The sequence below is a fragment of the Arvicanthis niloticus genome, chromosome 16 (genome assembly GCF_011762505.2).
Source record: "Arvicanthis niloticus isolate mArvNil1 chromosome 16, mArvNil1.pat.X, whole genome shotgun sequence".
Taxonomy (NCBI): Eukaryota; Metazoa; Chordata; class Mammalia; order Rodentia; family Muridae; genus Arvicanthis; species Arvicanthis niloticus.
Window position 1 is genome coordinate 55,209,305 of NC_047673.1, and position 27,685 is coordinate 55,236,989.

The following is a 27,685-nucleotide window of genomic DNA, read 5'->3' on the forward strand; positions in this document are numbered from 1 at the left end:
GGATGTGGAGAAAGAGGAACACTCCTCCATTGTTGGTGGGATTGCAAGCTGGTACAACCACTCTGGAAATCAGTCTGGCGGTTCCTCAGAAAACTGGACATAGCATTACCTGAGGACCCAGCTTTACTACTCCTGGGCATATACCCAGAAGATACTCCAACGTATAACAAGGACATATGCTCCACTATGTTCATAGCAGCCTTATTTATAACAGCAAGAAGCTGGAAAGAACCCAGATGTCCTTCAACAGAGCAATGGATACAAAACTGTGGTACATTTACACAATAGAGTATTACTCAGCTATTAAAAATAATGAATTCGAGAAATTCTCAGGTAAATGGATGGTACTAGAAAATACCATCCTGAGTGAGGTAACCCAATCACAAAAGAACACACATGATATTTACTCACTGATAAGTGGATATTAGCCTAAAAGCTTGAAATAGCCAAGATTCAACTCACAGACCACATGAAGCTCATGAAGAAGGAAGACCAAGTGTGGATGCCTTGGTCCTACTTATAAAGAGTAACAGAATACTCAAGGGAGCAAATATGGAGACAAGGTGTGGGACAGAAACTGAAGAAGGGGCGATTTGGAGACCCTTCCACCTGGGTATCCTTCCCATGTGCAGTCACCAAAGGTAGACGCTGATGTGGATGTCAGGAAGTGCATGGTGACAGGAGCCTGATATAGCTGTCTCCTTAGAGGTTTGCCAGAGTCTGACACAATCAGAGGCAGATTCTCACAGCTAACCATTGATCTGATCAAGGGTTTCCTTAAGACTTAAGGAGCTGAAAGGGTTTGTGGCCCCATGAGGATAGCAACAATACCAACCAACCAGACCTCCCCAGGGTCTAAACCACCAGTTTTTTTTTTTCTTCTTAGTAGGGTATCTTACTGACAAGGACAGGGCTTTTTTCTTACAGATTTGGGTTTGTTTCATTCAACAGTTAGAAAGGTAGAAACTTTTACTTTCTCTGAGCAATAAAAGTTGAAGCTTATTTTTCATCCAGAATGAGTGAGGGTTTTTCTGTGCTGGCTCTTGCTTTCTAAATGGAACTTGCTCATAGGGACTTTTACTCCAGCTACCAAATTATTTGGTGTGTGTGTGTGTGTGTGTGTGTGTGTGTGTGTGTGTGTGTGTGTAAGTATAGGTATGTCTGTATAAGTTTATAAGTTGATGAGACAGATGGTTGGGTCCAACAAAAGGGTGAATGTATGTATGAATGTGCTTATATCGATTCACATTTGCTTGTGTAAAAATTTTTCTTTCTGTCAGCATGACCTTCTTTTCCTCGTTCACTAAAAGTTAATTTCTCCAAGCCTCCTCCTCTCCTGCCCAATGAGAGGCGAGACTTCCTTGCACAAGAGAAAGAAACTCTAACAAAGAACTTCTTTAGTAAACACACCAACTGGGTGTTGAATGCCAGATGCCTGGGGGTTCTGGTTTTAGAATAACTTAGAGTCAAGAAAGGTAAATGTTATTTAATAATAAGCAACCTTTACTCTCAAATCCAAGTTTTCATCATTGAAAGTCACAGATGCTGCCCTCTCCAGCTACTTTTCAGAGAGACTTGGTGCTTGGGCAGGCTCCTGGCACTGCTCAGTCCGTATAATGTTACTTGTCCATGTGTTTCAGGGGTGACCATTTGATATGGGTAACTGATCGGTAGGCTCTTCGTAGAGAAGACTCTCCAATTCTCATCACTCCTTCCTTAAATGTAACTCTCTGTGTGGAGTTGAGGGTTCATATACTTGCCATAAATACATAGAAATAACATTATATGAACTGAGCAGGTATATATATATATATATATATATATATATATATATATATATATATATATATTCTCCATGAATTTGAGAACAAATGGTGGATATAGGGTGTATACAGGAAAGTTAGGAGGGAGGAACAAAAGAAAGGGAGAAATGCTTTAATTATATAATAACCTCAAAAAGAAAAAAAATTAGTATAATTGTTAAAATACATATTTATATAATCATTAAATAAATTAATTTTGTTATCAAGTTACTGTTAAATCTATTCATTATAGTTTATAAAGGATGTCATTGTGTTATCTATTTCTCAGAATTTGTGAATGTTAATCAAAATATTAGAATCACAGAACAGTACTTTATGCACCCAATGGGATCAATGGGTGATTACAACTCTTGTTTTCATAATTTTGGTAACTTCATATATGACAGCTGAGATACCCTAAAACAGCCCTCCAAAGCAAAAAAGCAAACAAAACTTTAGAATTTTGACCCTGAAGAATTATTTCATCATTCTGTATAAACCACAAGTATTTTAACTTCAAAATCATTTTCTACAGTGCTTGGTATTTTAAGTTATGTGTATGTGTGGTATACATATGGCTGTATGCATGTATATATATGTGTGGGTACGATTGTGTAAGCACAAATACATAGGTCCCAGGCTGTTGTCGAATGTCTTCTTTATTAGCTTTCTACCTTATTTAGGGAGGCAGCATCTGGTGCCTGAGCTCAGTGTCACAGCCTCCTCTAGTAGCCAGCTTGCACTGGGAAATCTCACATTAAAAGTCCTGGGAATGCAGATGGGCCACCACACCTGCTGGGATTTTACAAGTGTGTGATGGGGCTCTGATCTCCTGTGCTCATACTTGTATTGCAAGCACTTTATGCAGCGAGTTTTCTCCCCAGCCCCGAACACATTTCAATTATTTTTTTGGAGGTGGACTATGAAAAAAAATCCCAGTGTATTGTGTTCAGATAGGATAAACAAACAAACAAATAAACACAAGCAACAAAAACAAAACACACTGTTGTGAGGGTTGTTTGAATTGCCTCTCATTTTGATGTTTTGTTGTTGTTGTTGTTGTTTTTCTGATAAACCAAAGCACAGACTACAAAATTCGAGTCTTCATGATTTTTTTTTCTTAACTCATTTTCTTCTAAGCACTTCCATTTCCTTTCATGCTTTCAGCTCCCCTCACCCCCCCCCCCCAACACACTGTAATCTCACATTCACAGAGGAATTTTCTGTTACAAAACCATACTGGTTCACTCATGCTGAAAATTGTGTCGCAGTTGTTATCTGTACTGCCCAGGTTACGAGCCATGGTTTATCCCCCTAATCACCAAGTAGGGCCTGGTCTATCAATCTTAACTCCTCTGCAAAGCTGTTTCCTCATGCTTCCTTGCATATCACGCAGGCTCTAATTGCATTCGGCAACTCAGTAAACATACCGTGAAAGTTGCTTCAATGTAATTAAAAAGGGTGGCACTCACATATGTCACTGAGGGCTAGGATGCTTCTTTTGTGTTGGAGAGAATGCCTCACAAGAAATGTTTCAATGAAGAGCAAGTTTAGTCTGAAAGAAAGATGAGGAAGTCGAGAGAAAATCACTGTGCATGGTCACACGGAGTCAATAGCAGCACGGCTTTTTCAGCAGATAGTTGTTAGCCACAGTAAAATTTCTTCCCAGAAGAAAAATTGCTTCCGTGTTTGCTTTTTTGTTTGCTTGCTTTCATCTTTTCTTCTTTACATTTGGTACCAGAAGGCACCATGCATGTTTACAAAGGAAGGAGGCAGCCAAGGGTTCTACTCTGCCCTACTGCCTGTGAGGTACAGCCATGGAAGGATAAGCCACAGGACACAGTAGTGGCATGCACACTTGGTGGTAACCAACAACTCTTCAGTTGGACTTGCTTCATCTTTGAAGTTTAAAAAAAAAGAAAGGAAATATGTAAGACTCTTGTTTTAAATATTAAAACCCAATAGAACTCTTATTTTTCTTCAGAATATCTGCCTTTCCTTCCCTCCTTTTTCCATCCCTGCCATCTTGTTTTCTCCCATTTTTTTTTTCTGGAAGTTGATCTGAGCTTCACATACTCTACTACCAACCCACATCCCTGGCGCTCACTTGCATACCTTGTTTTTACTTCCAATGTTTGTGATATTCTTTAAATAAACCGCTTTTTTTTTTTCAAAAATAGAGTCATTTGTGGGCAGTTATTGAAATAACTAAGGACATACATGGGGGAAGCAGGCCTCAGAAAATAAAATATCTATCCTACCAAACTCCAAACGCTACCACCTTCCTATAATCCCGTCTGGAATACAGAGCAGACAAGATACCTGTGCTCCAGAGAAGCCAGCCTCTTGGCCCCACACCCAGTGGGGGGACATAAAAGAGAATGGTAGGAACTGAACTGAAGGAAATACTGCTCAGATTCTACTCTTTGTCGTCACTTAACTTCTATTGTCCTTTTCTTAAACTAAAATACAAACGCATTTCCACCACAGAAGAAAAACGAAGTCACCCCTGCAGCTGCTATGTATTGATTTGCAAGGAAAAACCATTTCAACTACAGTCCTTCCTAGGTCATGGGCTGAAGGTGTCTACCGATGATTGTCCTGCTCACCAGAGTTATCTCATGCCACTAAGTGGCCAAAACTCCCTGTAAAGACTTAATGGAAACTTCACAGTGTCATGTGCAATGGCAACTTGACTGAGTCTAGAAGCAACTAAAATGCAAGGCGAGGGCATCTCTATGACAGACATTCTTTTTTATTATTCATTTTAAATCCCAATGTCAACTCCCCCTCACTTCCCAATACCTACCTCAATTCCTCCCCCTACTTCTCCTTTGAGAAGGGAGTCCCTCTGTAAGTAACCCCTCCCCGAAACACACACATCAAGTTGCTGCAGTGCTTGGCATATCCTCTCCAACTGTGGCCAGACAAGGCAGTACATTTAGGGGAATGTGATCCACATGCAGGCAGGCAACAGATTCAGGGAGAGTCCCTGACCTATTTTGGAGGACCAAGCTGCTCATCTGCTACATGTGTCCTGAGCTTGATTTTTGGTTAGTGATTCAGTCTTTGAGAACTGCCAAGGGTACAAGTAAGTTGACTCTGTTGGTCCTCTTGTGGAGTTCCTGTCTTTTTTCTGTTCCTCAATCCTCCCAACTCTTCCATAAGCCTCCTAAGGTCTATCTAATATTTGGCTGTAGCTCTCTGCCTCTTTTTCCATTGGCTGCTGGGTGAAACCTCTCTGGGCATTGTGATGCTGGGCTCCTCTCTGCAAGTAGAACAGAATATCATTAGTAGTGTCAAGGATTGGAGCTTGCCAATGGGATGGATCTCAATTTGGAGCAGTCATTGGTTGGCTGTTCCCCTTTGTCTCTGTTCTATGTTTTTTGCTGCATATCATGTTGGGAGGACACATTTTAAGTCAAAGCTTTTTTTCCAGCTAGGAATCCTGCTTGGCTATAGGAAATGCTCACTTCAGGATCAATATCCCCCATTGCTAGAAGTCTAAGCTAGAGTTGATCTCATAGGTCCCCTGGGGTCTTCCCTATCTCTGTTCAGATCTCTGCTACATCATAGAGATTGCATCCTCCCCACTCCTGGATGTCACTTCTTTCTACCCTGTTCTCCCTACATCTGAACCCACCCTTCCCTATCCCACTACCCTACCAATCCCCTCTCCCATTCAGTTCTCTCCCTTCATTGACTTCCAATATGTATTTTGTTTCCCTTTCTGAGAAAGATTCAACCATTCTCCCTTAGGCCATCCTTGTTATTTGGCTTCTTTAGTTCTGTTAATTATGGTATGGTTATCCTGTAATTTATGGCTAATATCCACTTATACGTTAGTATATACCGTGCATGTCCTTTTCAATCTGGGTAACCTCACTCCGGATGATATTTTATAGTTCCATGAACTTGCTTCTGAAATTCATGATGTCCTTGTTTTTAATGGATGAGTAATAATCCAGTGTGTAAATGAACAACAGTTTCCTCATCCACTTTTCAGTTGAGGGACATATAAGTTGTTTTCAACTTCTGGTTATTATGAATAAAGCTGCTATGAACATAGTTGAGCAAGTGTCCTTGTGGAATGGTGTGAGCATCTTTTGGGTATATGCCCAGGAGTGGTGCAGCTGGGTTTTCAGGTAGAACTATTCCCAATTTTCTGAGGAACTGTCAGATTGATTTCCAGAGTGATTGTACAAGTCTGCACTCCCACCAGCAATGGAGGGGTGTTCTTCTTCCTTCACATCCTCAGCTGCATGTGCTGTTCATTGAGTTTTGTATCTTAGTCATTCTGATGAATATAAAGTCACTTTGACTTGCATTTCCCTGATAACTAAGGGATCTGAACATTTCTTTAAGTATTTCTTGGCTATTTAAGATTCCTCAGTTGAGAATTCTCTGTTGAGCTTTTTGTGTTCTGTTCAGAAAGTTGTTTCCTGTACCAATGAGTTCAAGATTATTCTATTCTATTAGATTTAGTGGATCCGGTTTTACGTTGAGGTCTTTGATACATTTGGACTTGAGTTTTGTATGGGGTGATAAATATGGGTCTATATGCATTTTTCTACATGCAGACCTCTAGTTAGACCGGCACCACTTGTTAAAGATGCTCTGCTTTTTCCACTGTGAGGTTTTGGCTTCTTTGTGAAAAACCAGGAAGGCAGTCTGAGTATATAAGCAGATTTCCTTCATGGTCTCTATGACAGTTCTGCCGCCAGCTTCCTGCATGAGTTCCTTCCCTGGTTTCCCTTGATGGTGGATGGTTTTCCTTGATGGTGGATTGTGACTTGGAAGCTGAAATAAATTCTTTCCTATCCTAGTTCCTTCTGGTCAGTTTTATTTTCTTTTTTTTATCATATCCATGGAGAAGCAAAGTAGAGCAAATGCTTTCTCTGTGCCATTTAAAATAATGTCTTGTTTTACCCAGGCCTCCTCCTCCTCCTTCTTCGAGTCTTGTGACTTCTTGATGCTGATGCCATCTCTGAGATTTGCACTCAGTATTTTAAACATGTTTTTTTTTTTTACTTATTTTACTTATTTTAAACATTAATTGTTAATGTAGCCTTTCATTTTTAAAAATTGATAAACTTATATTGGTCGAATCTCCCTAAAGGCACATGGAAACTGTGTCAAAGATGTTCTCATTTCCTCTTATCCACTTGCTCCTACTATGATGGGAAAGCACAGCAGATAGCCAGTACATGTTTATTGGATTGAACTGTCAGTCTGTCTAGTGTGCTACGAGATGTGTTCCTGCTTCCCTGCCTTTGTCTGATGTTTTATCTCCCTTCCTGCTTAATTGCCATCAACTCAATTGCTCTTAATTACCTTATTGTCCACCCTTCCTTTTTGGATTTAGTAAAGACTGGGATGGGTCTCAAGGTAGAGGATCAAAAGCACTGTTTGCTTTTAAAAACCCATGCTGAGCAGGAAAGCAGAAAGCTGCTGTGTGTAGGGGTGGTGGTGGTGGTGGTGGTGGTGGTGGTGGTGGTGGTGGTGGTGAGGTCCTGAGCATTAGTAACTACAGTGCAGGATTCAGCAGGCAGAGGTGACCAATGCAGTGGTGTTTCCATAACTAGAGGCTTAGAAGTCAGAACAGAGAAGAAACAAAGACACTTAGATGTTCTTAGGAAACTGTGTCCAGGGAACAGTGAGGGTCTCAGGACAGCTTCATCAATGATTATAATACAAAGTTTACACAGGATTTAGTTTATACATCTAGAGTGTGTGGTATTGGTACCTGTTAGCTGAAAGACTCATCTCTGATAGTGTGGCCACTGTCTGTCTATCGTTAGCACACAGCTGCTGGGTATATGGCTCCTCCTTCACTCTTTGGGATTAATGACTGTGTAATCTGCCTAGACTCTCAAAGGAGAACTGCAATCCCCAGAATTCCCTGAGCTTTCAATTGTTACATGAAATGTTTGCCCCAGAGACTTTATACACTCACTGGAAAGTATTTCAGACACTGCCTGAGGAGCATCCCAGGTGAACACACATCACAGACACAAGCTTGTGAATGTTCCAGTGTTCCAAGTCAGACAAATGAAGTGTTGAAACACATCTTTTTCTGCCTGATAACAATCATAAAACTTTATCTCACTCTTTTCAATTCTTAATATAAGCTTTGATAAACATTTATTAATTTTTCTTAACTCTAAACATTTGATTGAAAAGATTTAGCAGACAGCCTAGTGTGCAAAACATTCTAAGATACATTTTTTTTCCTGCCATTCAATTTGTAATCTAAATTTCAGGATAAAAGATAGCAAATTGAAGTAGCTCAACCATGTAAGTCAAATTAACTTAAATTTTAAATCTTAGTTTTAAAAAATTTCACAATAAACAAAGGCTCTCTCTACATGCATAAAGAGGTGCAGGATTAAGACAGACACTTTGTTAGCTCAAGCTAAAAATCTCCTATAACTTTAATGGAATATTTTAGAGAAAAGTACTAAAGTTTAACTTTATCTGAAAAATTGCCTTGGCTGTTGCTAGAAGCTTCCACGGAGTAAACACTGGCAATATAATTTTCCTAAAGAAGTTTATAATTTACATTTTAGTATTTGTCACAGACTATTAGATTTATAGACTTCTATTTCTAACCTCTTCTTAATTAAGACTGTCCTGGATAAAGGGATTAGCAATTGCTTTTAAAGTAAGGATGTGTCTCCTTCGTAGTTACAGGTCACAGATGTGACTCTTAAACCACAGCAATGTTTAGCCAACATCAATTTAACTTCATATGGATTATGTTTTAAGACAGCTTCTTGCTCTGTATGAAGCAGGCCTCTGAGCTCCATCCTCTCCTTCCTCCTGAATGATGGGAATAAGGCCAGAAGGTTTGAAATTGGCTAGCGCTTGCATAGTCCTTTCATTCAATCTTCTGTATTTTACCAGCTTTGTAGGCTGAGACTAGCAATGAGCAGAGAGTCCAATGGCAAAGTGCTGCCTGCCTCCATTTTTCAGAAAGGATTCTACAGCAAGATGCACTCCTCATCAGATTGTACTAAGCTTTCTTAGTGCTAGACTACATGGTTCCAAAGATTCGCTGAATAGGACTCATGGTGTCTTACCAAAGGTCCATTTGACATGCTCATTGTAGCTCTGATGAATCCAAATTCATAAATGAGTCTCAGGTTACTGTTACTTAAAAAAAAATCTCTTCCAATGGACCAGACAGAGGGCAGGAGAGTGAAGCACATGAAGGTCACTAACTTGGTAAAAGGAATCCTTACTAGGTTCACGTTTGAAAATACACAACAGTGTTTATTTCAATGCAGATGTTTAGATTAGAAACAGCTTTTATTTTGTCAGTCTTTCCATGAGTCTTTTTACACTTTTGTCAATGACAGGAGCTATCTCTGCCGCACTTCATCTATGTCCTGAGTTCGATTGAACTGTAAAGTCATGTTGAAGATGACATTATTGATATGAAATACAAAGATAGCTGGAGATGAATTGCGGGGACCAACAATGATGATCTCCTAGGAACTGTTTTTTAAAACGTTTTTGTTTTGTTTGCACTTTGAAGAGTAGAAATTATGATATATTTTCCCCAAAATCATTTTATCCTCCTAAGAGGACATGGAGTCCGTCGCAGAAATGAACAGATGTACTCCGAGCGCATAGGATTGCCCATAAGCAGGAATGGGTGCTGCCTGCAGGGTAGTTTTTGTGCTTTGGAGAGCAGGGTGCAGCATTCTCACTTGTGGTAGTGGCTCTGGAGATGCTAAGCTAACTTGATTCTGCTCTGCTCCTGCTAGCCCTAAGTCCCCTGATCCACATCTGTGACTAGCCACTTCCCTCTTGGTCCCCATTTTCTTCCACCTCTTCTCCACCTCCTCTCTCATCTTCCTCTCTTTATCTCCTTTTCTTTTTCCCTTCTTCCCCTATTCCTAGCTCCTTCTTCCTACTTCTCCATTTCCTTACCCCCCCTTCTTCTCTCCTTTTCTCCTTTTTTCCATCTCTTCCCATTCCTTTCTTCTCTTCCCCTCTTTTCTTTTTCCCATTTCCCCCTCTCTCCTCTGTTTCCTTTTCTTTGTGTCTCATCTAAAGCTCTTCACTTCTGGCAGCTTCTTTGACCTAAGCAGATTACTGTAGCTGCATGAGGGCACATACTCAGCTAGCCCAGCGTTTCAAGGAAGAGATTTGTATCCAAATCGGACACTAAGCTCCTCAGCCTTCTGCTTATTTACCTTGTCAGCAGGACGTGTGTCTCTGGATGCTCCACAGACTCCTAGGATCTGGGTAGAAACAAAAGCCTGTGTCAGTCGCTGCAAATGTGGGAGTCTGTGCCATTAAAAGGAGCAGTTGTTAATAAGGGCCCGTGAGACCTGGGTTTCCTTGGTTTCCAAGACAGTTATTAGGTACCATAGAAATAGAATTGTCTCCCATGATGCTCCTAGGGGGTGGAGGATGCATGAGTGACAAAGCAGTGCAGTTATGACTTGCAGTAAATCATCCTTTTGAGAATGTAATACACCTTGGGTTACCTCTCCTACAAATTTTTACAATTTTCCTTTCGGTGTGTTTGGCCACTGCTGTAGAGTGTCTCAGACACTATTTTCCTCCTTTTTATTTAGATCCAAGTTTGGCAAAGCAAGGATATGAACAGTTCTGCTGGTGGGCTTCTCAGGGCGAGTGAAGCCATAAGGCATCCAATCAGGGTTTGGCCACCTGCAACCCGGCCAATATGCCCCTCCATCAGATTTCTGTAATCCCAGCCCGGGAGACAGCCAGCAATGGGAGAAGTTCAATGGGCAGAAACAAAGAGAAGAACAAGGAAGTTGAGGTAAGAGGAGGTTTGATTTGACACAGTAAGGGAGCCCACGCCAGCCAGCTCCGCTCTGTCTGTACAGCAGGATGCAGCTCGAGGTGAAGAGCTGCTGGCTCCCAGCTCTCCGTGTGCTAGGGGACCGGGAGCGAGTCATTTCGTGTGTGACTAAGGGGCTTATAAAATTTAACCTCTATTTTCTGAATGAAGGAACGAACCAAATCTATAAAGATACTCGCTGCTTGATAGATGTAAAACTTCTGTCCCTTTTGCCGAACTCCACAGAATCTCCTTTCACATTTGTTGTGACACAAGCAGGAGGTCCTGGCTTGGTTGCGGGTACTACTGCTGTTCATTTTTGGAATAGTTGATGCTAATTCTGTTCAATGTCCAGCTGGAGGATTTGAAAATAACTTTCTTCACAAAGCAGCATATTTTCCTGGGCTAAGAGAGCTCTCATATCTAATGCACACTGAATGAGTGTTTGGGGATCCGCTATTCTCCATTCCTTATGACTTGTGTATGGGATTTTTGACGCGATGTCTGCTCATTTGCATTTTATTCAACAAAGAATTGTTTAAAACTTAACACAGTCTATAATATTCACTATAATACATCCAGGATGTATTGGGGGCGGGGGGAGGATTGGCAGCTCCTCTTTTAAGGTTAAGCTGCATGAAAAATCAGATGCTAAGAACTTATTTCCAAAGGGTTTTTAAAAGAGACTGAGCAGAGTCAAAGGTATTGCATGAAATTATTATAGGTACCATCATGAGGGAAGTTAAAGTAGAATGCCAAGTAGGTAGAGCATGCTATAAAACTGTCAGCACTTGGGAGACTGAGGCTGAAAGTTTCTGAGTTCAAAGTTATCCTGGGCTTCAGGAGAAAATGTTGTCTAATAAACAAATGAAAGGAAAAAAAAAGGGAGACCAAGGTCTATAATCTCCTAGGTTGTTTTAAATAATTTCCAGAATGCATGCACATATCTTACCTCCAGATCAGTAACAGACTATTATTATTATTATTATTATTATTATTATTATTATTATTATTATTGTTATTTACTTCCTCAAGGATAGTTTCTTAGGACAAAGGAGACAACAAACACAGATAAAACAAAAAAGCAAATAAAATGGGTTTCCAGTGTCAGGAATAAAATAAACTCGATTATATCTTTGAACGCAAAGTGCATTTACAGACCCTGTTAGTTGTATTTGATCTGGTTTTAAATGTGTTAGTCAAAAGCAAGGTTGTCATCAGAACTTACAGCAAACTTCAGCAGTTCTCTGACTAATTCACTGTAGATGATGCTTTCCTTTTGGTAGTTTCCTTGTCAAATGCAAGTCATGTGTCCCTGAAACTGAAATATCCTTGATAAAGTAATGTATCAGTCTAGTATGACTTGGAAATAATTTTGGTGATATGACTTCCCATGACTTGGCCACGTGATTTTGGATTCCAGTACTGTATCCTAAGATTTGGTGAGTGGATAAAAAGAAGGAGGGACAGTGATCAATTCTAAAAATATTATATGACAAAAGCAAGATTCACAAAAGGGCCATGTTGCTGTTGAGGATGGACGTCAATGGATATGTATGAGACTAACTGAAGGAAACCTTCTGTAATAATTTGGGGTGGCCACTTGCTTGGAATTCAGAATGATCTGAGATGGAAAGTGTGAAGTGTGGGCAGGCTGATTGTTATGGGTTTAAGAACATCTGGGCCATGCAGTGAGCTCCAGGGCAATCTGGCTAGAGTATCAAAAACAGTAGTGCTTCACTTCCTAGACTCCATGAGAAATCCACTGTTGATTTCTCCTTGGTATGAGTTGGAATAGCTGGAATGACTTATGTGACCTTTGAAAATGGAAAGTATTTTCCTTTCTATATAATAAATGTAAAGGTATTTATTCTACTCCATGGTCCCAATCTGCACACCCATCCCTTCACATCTACAGCTCACATCCTACCAACCTCTATTTGTGATCACTTGTCTCTTCCCAGGGCAAAATCACTTTTCTGTTGTGATTGAATGTAATGGGTGTATCTGAATACTGACTGAATACCAAGCCAATAAATATAGCTAGGAATCAAAGCAGTGGGAAGAAATTTACAATGTGCAGTCCATAAATGAAGTGCTATTGGAAATGATTTGAAAGTGGTATTCTCTAACGAACAAAGACAGGACTTTTAATAAGAAAAACTATGTATCTTCATACAAGGAAGACCAATCAGGCACATCCCAAGCGTCTCGATTTGTATTTTTAAATGGTGGACACCAATGCCTCTGAACAGATAATTTATTATCATAGTTAGAAAAATTCATACCAAGTCACCTAAAAAGTCAGGTAAAATGCCTGATTTCTTCTAGTGCATTTTGACTTTCCCCAGAGAGCCTCATCTAAAGCATGGAAAGAAAGTTAAAGTACCCCAGAAAGTTAAGCCACCTATTCCTGAATGTGCTAATAGCATTTAAAAATGAGGCTCAGTAAGCATTTTGAAAGGAAAATGACAAGAGGAAAAAATGAAATTTTAAAGGAAGAGATTCCTAAGTGTTATCCTAAGAGTCCCTCTTTAGATTTTAAATGCACCTTGGTTATCTATAGAATGAAGTTAGAAGTTTCTGTTTAAAAGCATGCTTAAATTCTCTTTTAAATGTAGAGGGCATGAATTGCTTTATTTGATGAACTAAAAAGTCTTAAATGGTCACAAATGCCATTTAAGTTGGATAATTTAAGCTACCTTCATCCTGCACATGAAAAAGTAAGATAGTTACTACACAATGATTTCTGCACGTTTGAATGGTGGCTTCTGTTCATGGAGGGTGACAGGCCTCCCATAAACAGTTCCTGATTGTTGACAATTGAGGAGTATCCTTTGGGGTTCCCTGAACCCCTTGTACTCACTTTGAAATTTAGTCCTGGAATCCATCTGCATATTAAGCAACGTAAGTCAACCTAATCTTCCTTCCACAAAATACTCAAAGATTCTAGAATTTCTAATCAATCAATATTTAATTAGATATTATAATTTTGTTTTTGTTTTGATTTTTTGGTTTTGTTACTGATGCTGGATTTTGCTTTGTTTTGTGGCAGAAAAGATAAAATGAATGTTAAAATGGTTTGTTTATTAACTCTTACAATTCAGGAGACCAAGGTTGTAAAAACTAATTAACATATTAATATCCAAAAATTCTAACTTCAACTTCTCTAGTGAACTTATGTTTTCATGGATGTTACACGACATAAAGGTCCAAGTTTTGTCTGTTTGGTTAACAACACTGGGCCTACAAAAGCAAAATAATATATTGCCAGTTTTAGTCAGTTTAGTGTCACGTGTGTGTATAAATGCTGTCACCTTCCAGAGGCAACAGTTCTAGGTTGCTGGGATATTTAAAAGTAAGTGCCATAATTGAACCTAATAGGTTGTTTTCAGAAAGGAAAGGAGAGAGGGTTTGAAGTTGGGAAGGCATAGAAGAGGTACAGGACTTGGAGAAGGAAAGTGAGGGTAAATCTGATCAAATTACATTGTATGAATGTACAGAATTCTCAAAGAGCAAACAAAAATGTAGTTTAAGGAACAAAAATTGCATATAATATATAATAAGCAATAAAAATATAAATAATAAATAAAAATTATACTTTAAGAGAAGAGCAGTGTTTCCCATTTGCATTCTGGGCACTTGGCTTTCTTAGAACAACCAAGGTTGTATTAGGACACTCAGCATGACTACCACCACAGATTCTCTCTTACAAAGTAGATACATATGGATCACAGAATCATAGGCTCAATATAACACAGTTTGTGAACTTCACTAATTTATATCTGGTTATACAAACAAATATATAAAAATTAGCAGAAAAAGCTTGTGTGTAAGCTCCAGATATTTCTAGAAGAGAAGCCAATCATAAGACTCCCTTAGCAGTCTATGATTAATAAGTGGCTTACTTGGGAGATAATTTGTTTATGCCTTAATGAAACCAAGACCTTGGGGGGACCCAGCAGGGAAGGTACCTTGCTGAAGGGATACACATATCCAGATTTAGATTGCTTTGATTGATGTTTGAAGTTGATGCTTTAAGTTACTTACTGTTGCCGGGCGGTAGTGGCGCACGCCTTTAATCCCAGCACTTGGGAGGCAGAGGCAGGCGGATTTCTGAGTTCAAGGCCAGCCTGGTCTACAGAGTGAGTTCCAGGACAGCCAGGACTACACAGAGAAACCCTGTCTCAAAAAAACAAAACAAAAAAAAAGTTACTTACTGTTACATTCAGTAAACAGCTTTGTTTTTATTAATCTATACTTTCCTTCTTATACTGTTACTTATTAAGCTTTATTAGTACTTTATTTATTATTTTATATTTTCATACATGAGTATATTTTCATCATACCCATTCTCTCTTTCTCCAGCTTCCCCTGAATCCCCCAAACATTTTCTTCTAAATTAATGTCCACTTCTTCTTTAATTATTAGTATATAAAAATATGTCTTACATATCTAGATACTTAAATATATAGATATAAATGTGATATTTTATTATAAAATAGATTAAATATAAATGTATTTATATATACATGTAAACTATATATACTCTAGTAAGTATACATATAAAATATATATGTATATGTGTATATATATGTGTGTGTGTGTGTGTGTGTGTGTGTTTAATAGCAAGTGTTGACCATATGTATGCATATATATGACCAGACCTCTTGGGCATGGAGCCATTTAGGCATGTGTGTCTTATCAGGAGGCTCAACCCTGATTGACAAACCTGACTCTCCAGCTCTCAGAAACCAGCTGCTTGTAGCTCTTCTCCTTAGGGTCAGATCTCTTGAACCTTTTCCCCTCCATGCTGGAGTGCTTACTGCTGTGGTTCTGTTCAGGCAACCATATTGTCAAGAGGTCATGGGCACAGCATCTGCATCGTATCCAGAATTTACTATTTTGAAACAATCCTCCTGGTTTTCTGATTCTTAACATCTTTCCACGTCCTCTTAAATCTTAATTAACTAATGTTATTGATCTGCCCTCAAGTACACCTGTTTCTTACAAGGATCATGGATTCCATTAGTCAAATGTTTAGCTGAAATTTTCTTCTTTATATCTAGAGATTATAGTGTTGTATAAACTTTAGTGTTTATTGGTATGTAACTAAGCTTTAGGATATTTTCTTTATAACTCATAACTCTCTGGGATTTATGGGTTCATATCCCTAGGACTCAGCCTGATAGACATGGATGTTTAGAATGCTCACACTGAGGCTACTGCTACCTGAATCACTGTCTCTTCATGCTCATACTTCCCTTAGCAGAAGAGTTAATAGGGAGCTGCTAACTGGTGTCTTGGTAATGTTTATATATGAGTCATGTGGTCAAATAAGCTACAAAGGTTACAACCTGTCACCAGCATTTGTTCAATTAAAATTTAGAGAACACAGTAATTACGGTAAGTAATAATGCATAGTAGACTTTAGTATTGAGGACATTGGAAGAGTAGCAATATCAAAACTTGAGGTTTTATCAAATAGAACCTTAAAAATTGTTATTTCTCTAAGTTTAGCCTTTGTTTAAAAGAAAAGAAGAAGAAAAGGCATTGCCCCTCTTGAAAAGGAATGTAAAGTTCTACTAGATGTCATTAAAAATACATTTATTTTTCCTGCTATTAGTTCTGTTACCATTTGTAGGCTTGGTTTACTTGTCACATAACTAAGGGCAAGAGCCTATGTGGTATAGAGTAAAAGGCTTCATTATCACAATAGCTGATGGAAGTCTGTCACCCATCTTTCTAGAAAGCTGCTTTAAGTATGAATTATAGTGGAATTTTGTGGTCAAAGCCTGGTGCATGTGTTGTCACAGGTGTTGGCTTTGGCCACACGGTGTGCCTCTGATTGACTAGTCAACAGCTGCTTTTCAGTTCTGCAAATGTTGAGGATGAAGGGTGTTATTTTTGCTCACTTACAACTCCTAACATTTTCACAATAGGCAGGATGGCGAGGTCAGTAGCCTTGAAGCCCTCTTACTGATCATCTACCCCATAATAATGAAAGAAAACATTCTTCCCTTGATTATAGAAGAACACAAGGACAAATGAGGTTGGACATCAGGGAGCCAGCAGGAGATCTAATCTCAAGGTTCAGTTGCACTGTTCTGACAAGAACATGTTGTTGTGCTTTCCTCTGGGAACCCAGGTAATATTTCCACTAAAAGGCCAGTCTGCCTCAGCGGGACTACAGGAAGTAGTGAAGACTAACTTTTATTGGGCATATGATAATTTTGTTATGCTTCATCCTTTCTTTGTCATAGTAACAGTGGAAACCAGAGAGCCAGTCTTCCCCTTTCTCAGCTCTGAGCTTTGAGATGAAACTAGATTAATTTAAATCAAGCATTATATTCCAAAATTTTGTTGTGATATCTGGTTTATTCCTGGATACATAAGCCTACCACCAACTAAAAGAATGACAAATATTGAAGTTTTAATGACTATTATGTAGAGAAGTTCTTGTATTTAAAACGTACTTCTATTTGGGAATAGACTTGCTCTCTTCTTATGGATGTCCTGTGTGCAGAATTCGGCTTTGGGTCTGAATGTTGTGAGGATGTCTAAGGGAAGACTTAGGTGCTAAAGAAAAAGGGAATGAGGAGAGGGAGATGGAGGGCAAGAGGGGAGAGGTGACAAGGTTGTTCTGTGTTACTTCACTTGTTCTAGTGGTTCCCTGAAAGTAACCCTTGTTCAAAACTACAACTCTCCAGGGAATGATTCAAATATATCCTTTATTGTCATAAAGTTGGTTTTACTTGCTTATAACACAAAAGACTCTCAACAATTGTTTGCCAAAATACAAGTGCAGTCATTTTCTGCTTTGTAATACATAGGGTGACTGACTTTTGAGTTTGGTAATAGCTGGCATCTGGGTGAATTTTTTATGCGTGGTGTATGCTGCGGGCACACTGAACTGGAGAGTTTGGGTTAATGTTCTGTCGTAACCAAATGGAATACATGTTCAGCAGGTGTGAACATGACACTGTAGGAAGACCGCCAAGGGGTATAGAGACTAATTCTCTCTCACATTTCTCTAGTTGAACACTTTCCCACTACTATCCTACTCCAAATTGAGTATTAGAGTCCCATGTGCTTAGAATGAATCCTACTGTGTATGCTAATAGTGTTAAAATACTTTTTATACAATGCGAACCAGCAAATTTCCATATTATTATTCGCTTTTAGCAATGAAATTAGCATAATACACACTATTTTTCTTGTTTAAAACAGATGTTGTTGGCAATTGCATTAATAAGGAAGACTGTATAACTACTTTATTGACTATCAAATGAAAGTGATTAGTAATTATTGACATACCCTGGTCAGTAGTTTTGAAAGTGTGGTCTCAACTGGCAGGTAGGTTGCTCAGACACTTCCCTAGTATGAGCCTTAAAAAGTCTGAGGATAAAGCTCCAGCTGACTGAATGAGATACCAAGTGGTCACTGTGTGAAAGATTGTTGAACAAAATTCTTTAGGCAGAAGAGTCTTGGCACCTGGGAAGAGCAGGTGCAGCTGCTGTTACGGATGTTTTATTAATCAGAATTTTAAGAACCTGCTGATTAGATAACATTCACCTCAGTTCTTTGAGACACAAAGAAAGCACAGACAATGCCAATTTAGAATCCTTCCATTGAGACACCAATGAAGGGGTGGGGCCGTAGTCTGAGCCTTGCCCTCCCACAGCTCATGCATTGGAATAGCACACTGAGCTACTTTGCCAGCTTTCTTAACCTCCAGGTGAGGATGAGAAAGGACATCTATCCTGATCCCCATTCTTCTTCCTGTCTCTGCACTCCGGTAAATAACTGGAAGAGGCGTAAAAGGAGGATGGAGCTGCTGATAAGACTTTGCTCTTAAAGAAGTTAAAGGAGATTGAAGAAAAGGACCAAGTACTCTTGGATGCTGGGTGACAAGCCTCTCATTTTTCTCCTTGATTGTCCCATTCATCAAATCCTGCAAATCTGTAACAAAAGCAAGAATGACAACAGCAGTGGGGTCTCTTCACCCAGCCAGCAACAATGAATGCACTCTTTCTGAAAAAAGTAACAGTCTTCAGGATGTCTGCTTTAGAAGTCAACATGAACAAAGAGGGTATTTTTTTTTAAAGGGGAAAACTGACACCAGGAAGCTATTGGGCAGCAATGCTGCAGGGCTCTGAACATGGGGCATTTGTGAGACTCAGAAAGCAAACATTTACAAACTGAGGCACGAGCTATGTGTTTATACATATTTAGAGTCGCTACAGGTATAAATTATTCTCACCTGAAAATCTAAAGAGGTCTATGCCAGAACAAAATCTTTGTGGTGGTAGATGGTTGTGAATACTCAGGGACTAAAGAAGGTCTTAAAAGTTTAGGTCTGTAACATAGTCTTACTTTCTAACTTTACTCAAGATTAATTATCATAAATGTAAATAATATCTGATAGATTTGTTGTCATGATCTTACAACACTGTAACTATTTGAACTCCAGCAGTAAGTTTTGCTGGGATGCTCAGATGTGTATAATCATTAATAACACAAGTCAAATTAGACCTTCTTCATGATTTGTAAGAAGCCATCTCTGTTGTTATTAGCCATGTGCTTGCTGAAAGCCTTATCTGTCACTGTCATAGTTACTTACCATATGACTCAGGTGTTCTGCTAAGGAGCCCAAAGAGAGCCGAAGAGCACCTTCATGCTCATGTTACATGTTACATGATTGCATATACTGAAAGGCAGCAGGGCGAAACAATTCAAAAGACTCACCTAGAAGAAGAGTAACTACCTGCAAGACTTCTGCAAGGGTATATCTCTATGCCTCAGTTTCCACATATTTAAATGGTGACAAATATGAGAACTATATTATAACATTAAGAAAAGTATATTATCCAGATGACTCATGGAGAAAACTCATGACATGAGTTTGATCACTGGAACCCGTGGTACAACCCATTGTTCTTTGGCCTCCACCTGTGCATTATAACAGATACACATTTGGATGTACACACAAACACACACATATTCAGAAATAATAAATGATAATTTTTAAATACAAACAAGAACTAAACAGTTGCTATTTCTAAAGAACTGAGAGGCCACATTTGGAGACAACAAATGATTAATTTTGGAAAAAAATGCAATTAGTTATTTAGTTTGATTATATCATATCCATATTATTTTCTTCATAATAATTCATGAGCTATTAATTAATGTTTTCTATTTTGATAAGGAAGTATTTAAGATTAAATTGGCTTTATATTTTGTGATTTTTTTATTAGGATGATAAAAGAGAATGATAATAAAAAGACTACTTTGATATTTGAAGTTTGCTAAACTGACATCTGCTTGAATAGACCATGTGAGATTGTCTTAGAAAAAGGAAGTCCATTCTTACGTCTTTTCTTTCCTGACTTGATATCAACTTCATACCCACAGAACAAAGAATTTTCTAGAAGCAAGGACATTCATAGATAAGAGTACAACCATTTACTTTAGCTGCATGTACCTATTTCAAAATGTTCTTTACTTATGATAACATTGTTCATCTCTTCCTTAAATGTTCTGCTTCGTAAACATCTCCTTCTTTTATAGTTCTTTTCAATTTTCTTCATATTCTCTTTAGGAATGTTCTTGATTGCCTTGTTATGATATTTTTAGGTTTTATTGAAAATAAATTTTGTATATAACTGTAAAATGATGACACTGAATTAGAAAAGCTTATGGAGAGTTGGTGAATAAAATTATTTTTGTGAACTTCAAGAATGATAAAACTCGTTTTGTTGTTGTAATGGTTAGTTTACTCAACTTTATAAAACCTAGAATCATCTTGGAGGAGTCTCCACAAGGAATTCTCTAGCCTAGGTTTGCTAGGAGCCAAGCCTATGGAAGACTCCCTCAATTGTATTAATGCACATGGAAAGACCTAGCCTACTGCATGCAGCACGGATCTCTGAGTTTGAATTCCTGAGAGATGAGAGATAAGATAGTGGTGAGTGGAATAGTGTCATGTATGCATTTGGACTCCATGCTCCTGACTGTGGATGCAACAAGCTGCTCAAAATTCCTACCTTGACTTCTCCATAATGATGGAGAAGAAACCTGGATTTGAAAGTTCAATAAGCCCTTTCTCTCCTAATTTTTTTTTTTTTTTTTTTTTGTTTTTTTTTTTGTTTTTTTTTTTTGTCAGAATATTTTATCACAGCAACAGAAATTAGGGCAACAAAGCACAATAAAACTCACGCTAACAAACGATATTGTCTTGAACAGAATTAAAACAATCTATATTTTCCTAAGGTACTGGCTTTGTCCAATTTGGCAGAAATTGTTTTGTGAGAAGTTCTCTCTCCAGTTTTTCTTCTCACTTTTCATCCTTTTGTATCTTTGGGGAATATTAGTTTTTACAGTATCAATTAAAGAGCTTCATAGTACAAGAAATTGAATCTAGGGCCTCATGAATAGAAGGCAAGTTCTCTACCACTGATCGATGTTTCCAGCTCTTATTTTAAATGCTTTTAAATGGTAGAAATGTCTAAAAAACATTATGATAAACATGAATAGAAAGAACTGAATATAAAATATGTGGGATTGTATTTTCCTGGATTGGATTGCACTATTGGTGAAGTCAAAGGCACAGTACCTTTTCATCTTTTTTTATGTCAGAAATTCAAATTACCACCTCTTCCGCTGCCTTTAGTTGTGGAAATCCTGGAATTAAACTGGTCCTGAATATGGAGGTGATAAGTGTGAGAAGCTAAGCTGATATTTTTCTCTGATTGTACTTGCTATATACATTCATGAGTTATCTCTCTGACTGACTTGCTAAAGTAAGTGCTTTGAAGCTGGAGCTTTTCTGTGATTCCAACACTCATAATAATATGATTTTTATTGTATATTTCACATGTTTATAATTTTCTCATATTACTGTAGTTACTAATTACTGAGTTTATGGTGTCTAATCTGCTATAGAAGAATTTTAACTCAGCAACATGGCTGTTCATTCAAAGACCTTCTAAGTCTATGTAATCTTGCTGGAAAGCAGATATGCTTTGCCTTATAGCATGATCTGACTGGAATACAAGCTCACCCTTAGTACACACTTTTAATCCCAAACCATAAAAGTAAGGTTAGTTTATGGAAGGATGCAGCTATGTTTGAAAGTAATGTCTGATTAAAGAACAGACAAAGGGACAAATCAGAAAAAGATTGACAGAATGAGGCAGAGATAGGAGATGCCCAACTCTCATGAGAGCAAACAGAAAAGAAAAGAAATTTAAGAGAACAGCTCATACTACACACACACAGAGAGAGAGAGTTACTTTGAGGCTAAGCAGAACAATTCGGTCAGAAGCTGAAAGAAGCCAGTTTGAGTCAGGCAACTTGAAGAGATTGGGCCAGAACAGAATAGTTGAACCAGCCAACAAGAGTTCAGAAAGAACTAGAAAGGATAAGTTTATTCTGAGACAACAATTACATTTGGAAAATAAAAATAAAAAAAAAAAGTTAAGTGTACATTCTGCTTTTTTTGCTTCTTTTGTGCTGACTCACAACCATTCTATGAAACCCTGTGTTAGTTTCAATCGTGATGATTTGATCAAAACTTAGTAACTTGAAAGAGCAACATTAAAGTAACCATAAATTATGCAAGTGGAAAATCCAAAAAGTTGACAGAGAGTTAAATAACTGTGTTTGACTTTGATATCTAGTTGTGACTCAAGACTTTGCAAGTATCTCAAATGCTTAGAATGGTATGTTTAAAATTTGATGCTTAATGTACTTCTAGTGTTATCAACTTAGGATATATTTCATACCTGTAAATCACTGTAAAATGATGCTTTTTCTACTTTGACTTTGGTTGAGGCTGCTAGAATCTAGGCCATTAAAAATTTTCAGCCTACAATTGTTTAACAAAGGTGAGATCTTAGTACAGTGTTGTTAAGATTCTTGTAACACTTTAATCTCTTTGAAGGCCTTTATGAGATATCATCACCATCATTTCTAATCTTTTAATGTATGTTGTGTGTGTGCATTATGCGAGTACGTATGTGTGTGTTGTGTGTGTGTGTTTAAACTACAGATCAACACTCTATTTTATTTTTTATTTTATTTAATTTTTAGACAGAGCCCCTTACTAACCTTGAGCTAGGTTACAGTACCTATTTGATGATTATCAGAGATTGTGGTGGTTTGAATGAGAACAAACCCTCTTAGACTCATAAGCTTGAAAGCTTATCACCAAGGAATGAAAATGTTTGAGAAGGTTTAGGAGGTGTGGCCTTACTGAAGGAATTCTGTTGCTATGAGGGAGTTTTGAGGTTTCAAAAGCCCATGTCAGCACTATGTGGCAGGATGTAAAGGCCTCAGCTACTGCTCTAGTGACATGCATGTCTTCTTGCCATAGTAATCATAGGCTAAACCTCTAAATCTCTATGCAAGCCCCTAATTAAATGTTTTCTCCTATAAATTGTCTTAGTCATGGTGTCTCTTCACAGCATCAGAATAGTAACTAAGTCAGCTGTTTATCTATTTTTGCCTCTTTAGTGGTAGGATTATAAAAGCACACAAACACAACCACTTATTTCATCTGGGTTCTAGAGATTTCACTCAGATTCTTGTGCTCACACACCAAGAATTTTAAAGTAAGCTGTCTTCCCAGCATTCTAAATACTGCTAAAAGGGTTGTGTACTTATTCCCATGAGCTCATCTTAAATTTTGAGATGCTTACCACATTTATGATTCTTCTGCTGGGAGAAATTGAAGAAGGCAAATAAATAGATTTTTATGCCTAGCAAGCATAGGTTTCCATGTACATAGTGTTTGAAAACTTAAAGTTTCTCTCAGCTTTTCTCTCTATTTGTACCTTATCATATTCATCCCTTTAGATAAAAATCCTCAGCTATTTTAACTATTACAAGTGATTCTTGTCACAGGTTTTACAACTGACAATGGTTAAATTTTTGTTCAGGCCTCTCAATTTTTTCTCAATTTTCTTAACTTTATCAACTATCTCCTTGAGGTCCTTTCCACTCCTGTAGTGTCTTTCAGTGTCATTTAGCTCTGGTTACTCCAGAAACACCAGAACAATTACAGATTCACATGTATAATTAATCATTAAAAATGGGCTTGTGTGCATTTTGAAGCTCTGGGGACCCAAAATTTGCAATTGGTGACATGAACATCTGAAACCCCCAAAACCAAGTGTAAGTTCAGTCCAAGAACTGGTATGCTTGTGATCCAAGAGAAGCCCAGTCCTTGTTTTATTTTATATTTTATTTTGCTTATTGTTTCATTTTGTTGTACAGAAGAACTAAATGTGTCATCTTAGGCATCATAACAGGAGGCATTCCCTGTCACTGAAGCTTCCTGCTTTATTCAAATCCTCAAATCAGTAGATTAGTACCACCTGTAATAGGAGGAGTGCGCAGGCAAGATAATATGCTATATGTGACTTACTATCACATTATTTATTTCATCTCGAAATGGGGATACCCACAGAGAGCTATCTGGTTAAGCACAGAAGCATACAGTGACCCAGTCATACTAGTAATATCATTTACATTCACAGAGGTTCCTCCAGCATCTGCATGTGGTCTGCTCCAAAATCAAGATACACATCTTGGAGTTTACAGCATCATCACTTTTTTTGCTACTCTCTATATATTCTCTAATTATACTCTGTTATAATTATTGTTGCTTTGTAAGGATGAACCAAATCTTAGTGCCTTTAAATGAGGAATCCTATGTCCATGATTTCAGCATGATAGTCATGAAGGAATGACAGAACCAAGGATAGTGTCTCTGTTCGATGTAGATGTGGCCCTCATCCAGAAAGTCTCAATTATCTGATATGTTGTTTGTTTATCTATATGGTACAGTGGTTAGAAAAAAAGCCAATGACAGGACTGTCATATGGATCATCTATACATATCTGGTTTGTGTCACATGTTTTCCCCACAACATGACCGTATTAGGGTAAAAATAACTGCCTCATAGAGTTTTAGATTTCAAGGATGAGTGTTGTAATATTCAAGGCTGTATTAGTTACATTTCCACTGATGTGGACAAATGCATGGCAAGAAGCAGCTTAAAGGAGGCTTACAGTTTTAGGATATACAAGTGGAAAGATGAGACAGATGGCCATACTGTCTAGAGTAATAAAGAAAAGGCATGAAGTGAGGCTAGTCTTAAGAAACCTCAAGCTCTACTCCCTAGCAACCCTATTGTAATTCCAGTGTGTTAATACCTCCAAAAGGTACCACAACACTCCCAACAAAGCACCACAGGCTGGGGCCCCAGCATCCTGAGCCTGTGGGAACATTTTACGTTTAAGCTCCAGTCAAGGCTGAGCTACATCAGCTCCTATGATGAGCTCTTAGAAGTATAGAGCTTTCACTATTGGCTAAAATAGTTACAGGGCTACCATATCAAAAGAGAAGGGGTATAGATACTTTGTCCCAAAAACAGTAATAATAAATAGTTTAGGATCACTTTTAAGGTTAACAGATGTATGTTCTTTCATTTTCTAGGTCAGGAATTTTAGTTATAATAATCTGTGATACTGTCTCTAAAGATACTTAATAGCAGGCAAAACCATGGTGTAAGCCAGAGGGCATGTTCAAAGCCACAGCACTACCCTACTTTTCTTCAAATGTGCTATTCAGATAATATTTTACAATATCCTAGAGCTTCTGGAGAAAAAGTGACTTCTCCTTAAAGTTATTAATCTATTCAGCAAATATATATATTTGCCAGTAAGAGCCACACTTTGGGGTGAGGACACCATTGAACAAGAGAGACATTTTTAGTTTCTCACAAAATGTAAGATTTTTGTTATGTTTATCAGAATACTTATTTGCTGTTTTGCCACTATGTCCTTGATTTTTTTAATGCAAAAACTTATTTTTAACATTGGTTACTCTGTATGATATGCTGCATTCATTTCAACAATCACTCTGATTTGTAGTTAGCCCTCAAAATCAAAGCTTAGATGGAGTGTCTACTCTTTTTCATGAAACTTGCTTTCAACAATGGGAGACTATACAAGATGATGCAAACATCCTTAAAAAGTACTTTTCCATTATGATTGTCTTTCTTGTTTTCTTACAAGCCAGACAACGTTAATGGCCCTTCCTATAGAGCACTCAATTAACTGTTCCTAAGAGCTAATTGGGTCCCACTGATGATATTTGTATTAGTGAACTCCACTAAAATTATTTAAACATGATATAGACTTAATAGCCTCTGAAAATTAAATAGACCTCTGAAGTTATGAAATTTTTGAGAATAGATGATTATGGCACAATAGAAACTAAAACATAGTTTTCCTTAAATATATGTTAATGATTTATGTCTTAGAGCAGACTTTCTACTTGTCAAATTTGTGCAGCTGGCCTTGGTAATCCCTGAAATTCAGTTTAGATTTTATACTTGTCCCCATAGTATATTTGAAAGGATTTGACAATCTATTTTAATGTCATATTTACATATAGAAATCGTTTTTGCCATTCGCTGATTAGTTAATTTCAGCTGCTAATTTAACTTCACAATTCTAAGAGGTGCACTGATCATAACAATTTGATTCTTCTAAATCGAGCCTTCTGAGATTTCTATATCTCACAGAAAACTTAAACACTTAAAACACCTTAGTATAAAGACCTTATCATATAAAGAATCCTAGTACATCAGTGCACAAGCACAATGTGATTTCAGTTTTTAAGAGTGAATTATCTCAAATGCACTCTGAAACATTCTTTTGGCAGAGATCTTCACTTGGGTTCACTCACAGTTCTCTATTTTCATCTATGTGTTTAGTAGACACACAAAAGGCTTTGCTTGTTGTTTTAATTTCTGTTCTGTTTTAATAGCAATGAAAGAATCAGTATAAAAGGAGGCAATGTTTTGGCCTGTGGTTTCAGAGTTTCTACTCTAGCAGGTTGTCTCTGTTGTGGTAAGTCAGAACACTAAGGAGGGAGCGGATAATGAAGGAGAACTATTTACAACATGCCATCCCTTTGTTACCTGAATTTTTCTTTTGCTTTGATTCATCTGTGTTGCCAGCTTATTGGATATTGCCACCTATATTGGTAGGTATTCTCCACGTAGTTGTATCTGGAAAACCATCATAGACATATCAGGAAGAAGTCATTAGTAGTAACCTTTGAGTTGTTTTTCTCAGTCTAATTAAATTGGCAATCAAGGTTAAACATCAGCTTTCTTCAGAACATAGTAATGCATTTAAGAGTCTCCATAAAATTACATGACATCACAAAGAGATCAAATCTATCTATCTAGCTCCTTGGCCTTCAGTTCCCAGCATCCACATTGAGAGGCTTAAAAACACCAGTAACTCTAGCTCCAGAGACTTCTGAAGCTTCCAGCCTCTGCAAGCAATTGTACATGTCCCCACATAGACATGTACACATACATAAAATTTAAAAAAAAATAACAACCAAGAACCTGTGATGAATCTTTATTTGCTGCATTCTCTCATTTCCTGGGCTTCTACTTACGTTTCTAATGTTCTTGTTTCTGCTTTTCTGCCCTGTGTATTAGAACACTCATTTGACCTCACTTTTTGGATGTACAGATCTCAGATTCATGCTTCATTCTCAGCTCTGCCCACTTTCTTTTTTCATTACCATTTACAGTCTCTTATGCTGTAAAAAATTCACTAATAGAGCTAAACTGACTGGCAAATCTAATCCAATGAACTTGAACTAGTTTGCTATGAAGCACTACAATTTAATTATATACAACATAGCTACCCCCTTGCTAGTCAGTGGGTTTGTTATGGACAATAACTACACATTTTTCTTTAGTTCATGGCACAGTAAGCCACTTCTAGCCAGAAGATTAAAAACAATTTTCATTTATGTGCATGCTTGTCTTCCATGTTCTTCACCTAGATGATTCTCCCTACCTGTCAGTTTATCTGAAGGAATACTGTCACACCTTACCTCACTCCTTAGGCTTCCTTTCAATATTATTAAAGATCAGTTGAAATCACCTACAAGGATCACCTACAGTATCAGGCAGGGTTATTACGAGGAACACAAGAGATAAAATGTACATGTCTTATAAAAG

At 37.8% G+C, this 27,685-nt stretch overlaps 1 protein-coding gene across 14 annotated transcripts in view; it reads left to right on the forward strand.

Moving 5' to 3' along the window:
• Marchf1 (membrane associated ring-CH-type finger 1) overlaps window positions 1-27,685 on the forward strand; it is a 737,296-nt gene that overhangs the window by 289,706 nt on the left and 419,905 nt on the right. For 10 of the 14 annotated variants that reach the window (XM_034520272.2, XM_076914208.1, XM_076914201.1 and 7 more), the window contains one exon: window positions 10,394-10,602. The exons of 3 other annotated variants lie outside the window; for them this stretch is intronic. Coding sequence is in view for 2 of the 11 variants with exons in the window: in XM_076914208.1 (XP_076770323.1) it covers window positions 10,504-10,602 (99 nt within the window). In the remaining 9 variants the exon portion in view is untranslated. Of the gene's footprint in view, window positions 1-10,020; window positions 10,178-10,393; window positions 10,603-27,685 lie in introns of those variants that run through there. One more of the 14 variants, XM_034520271.2, reaches the window with a different exon arrangement.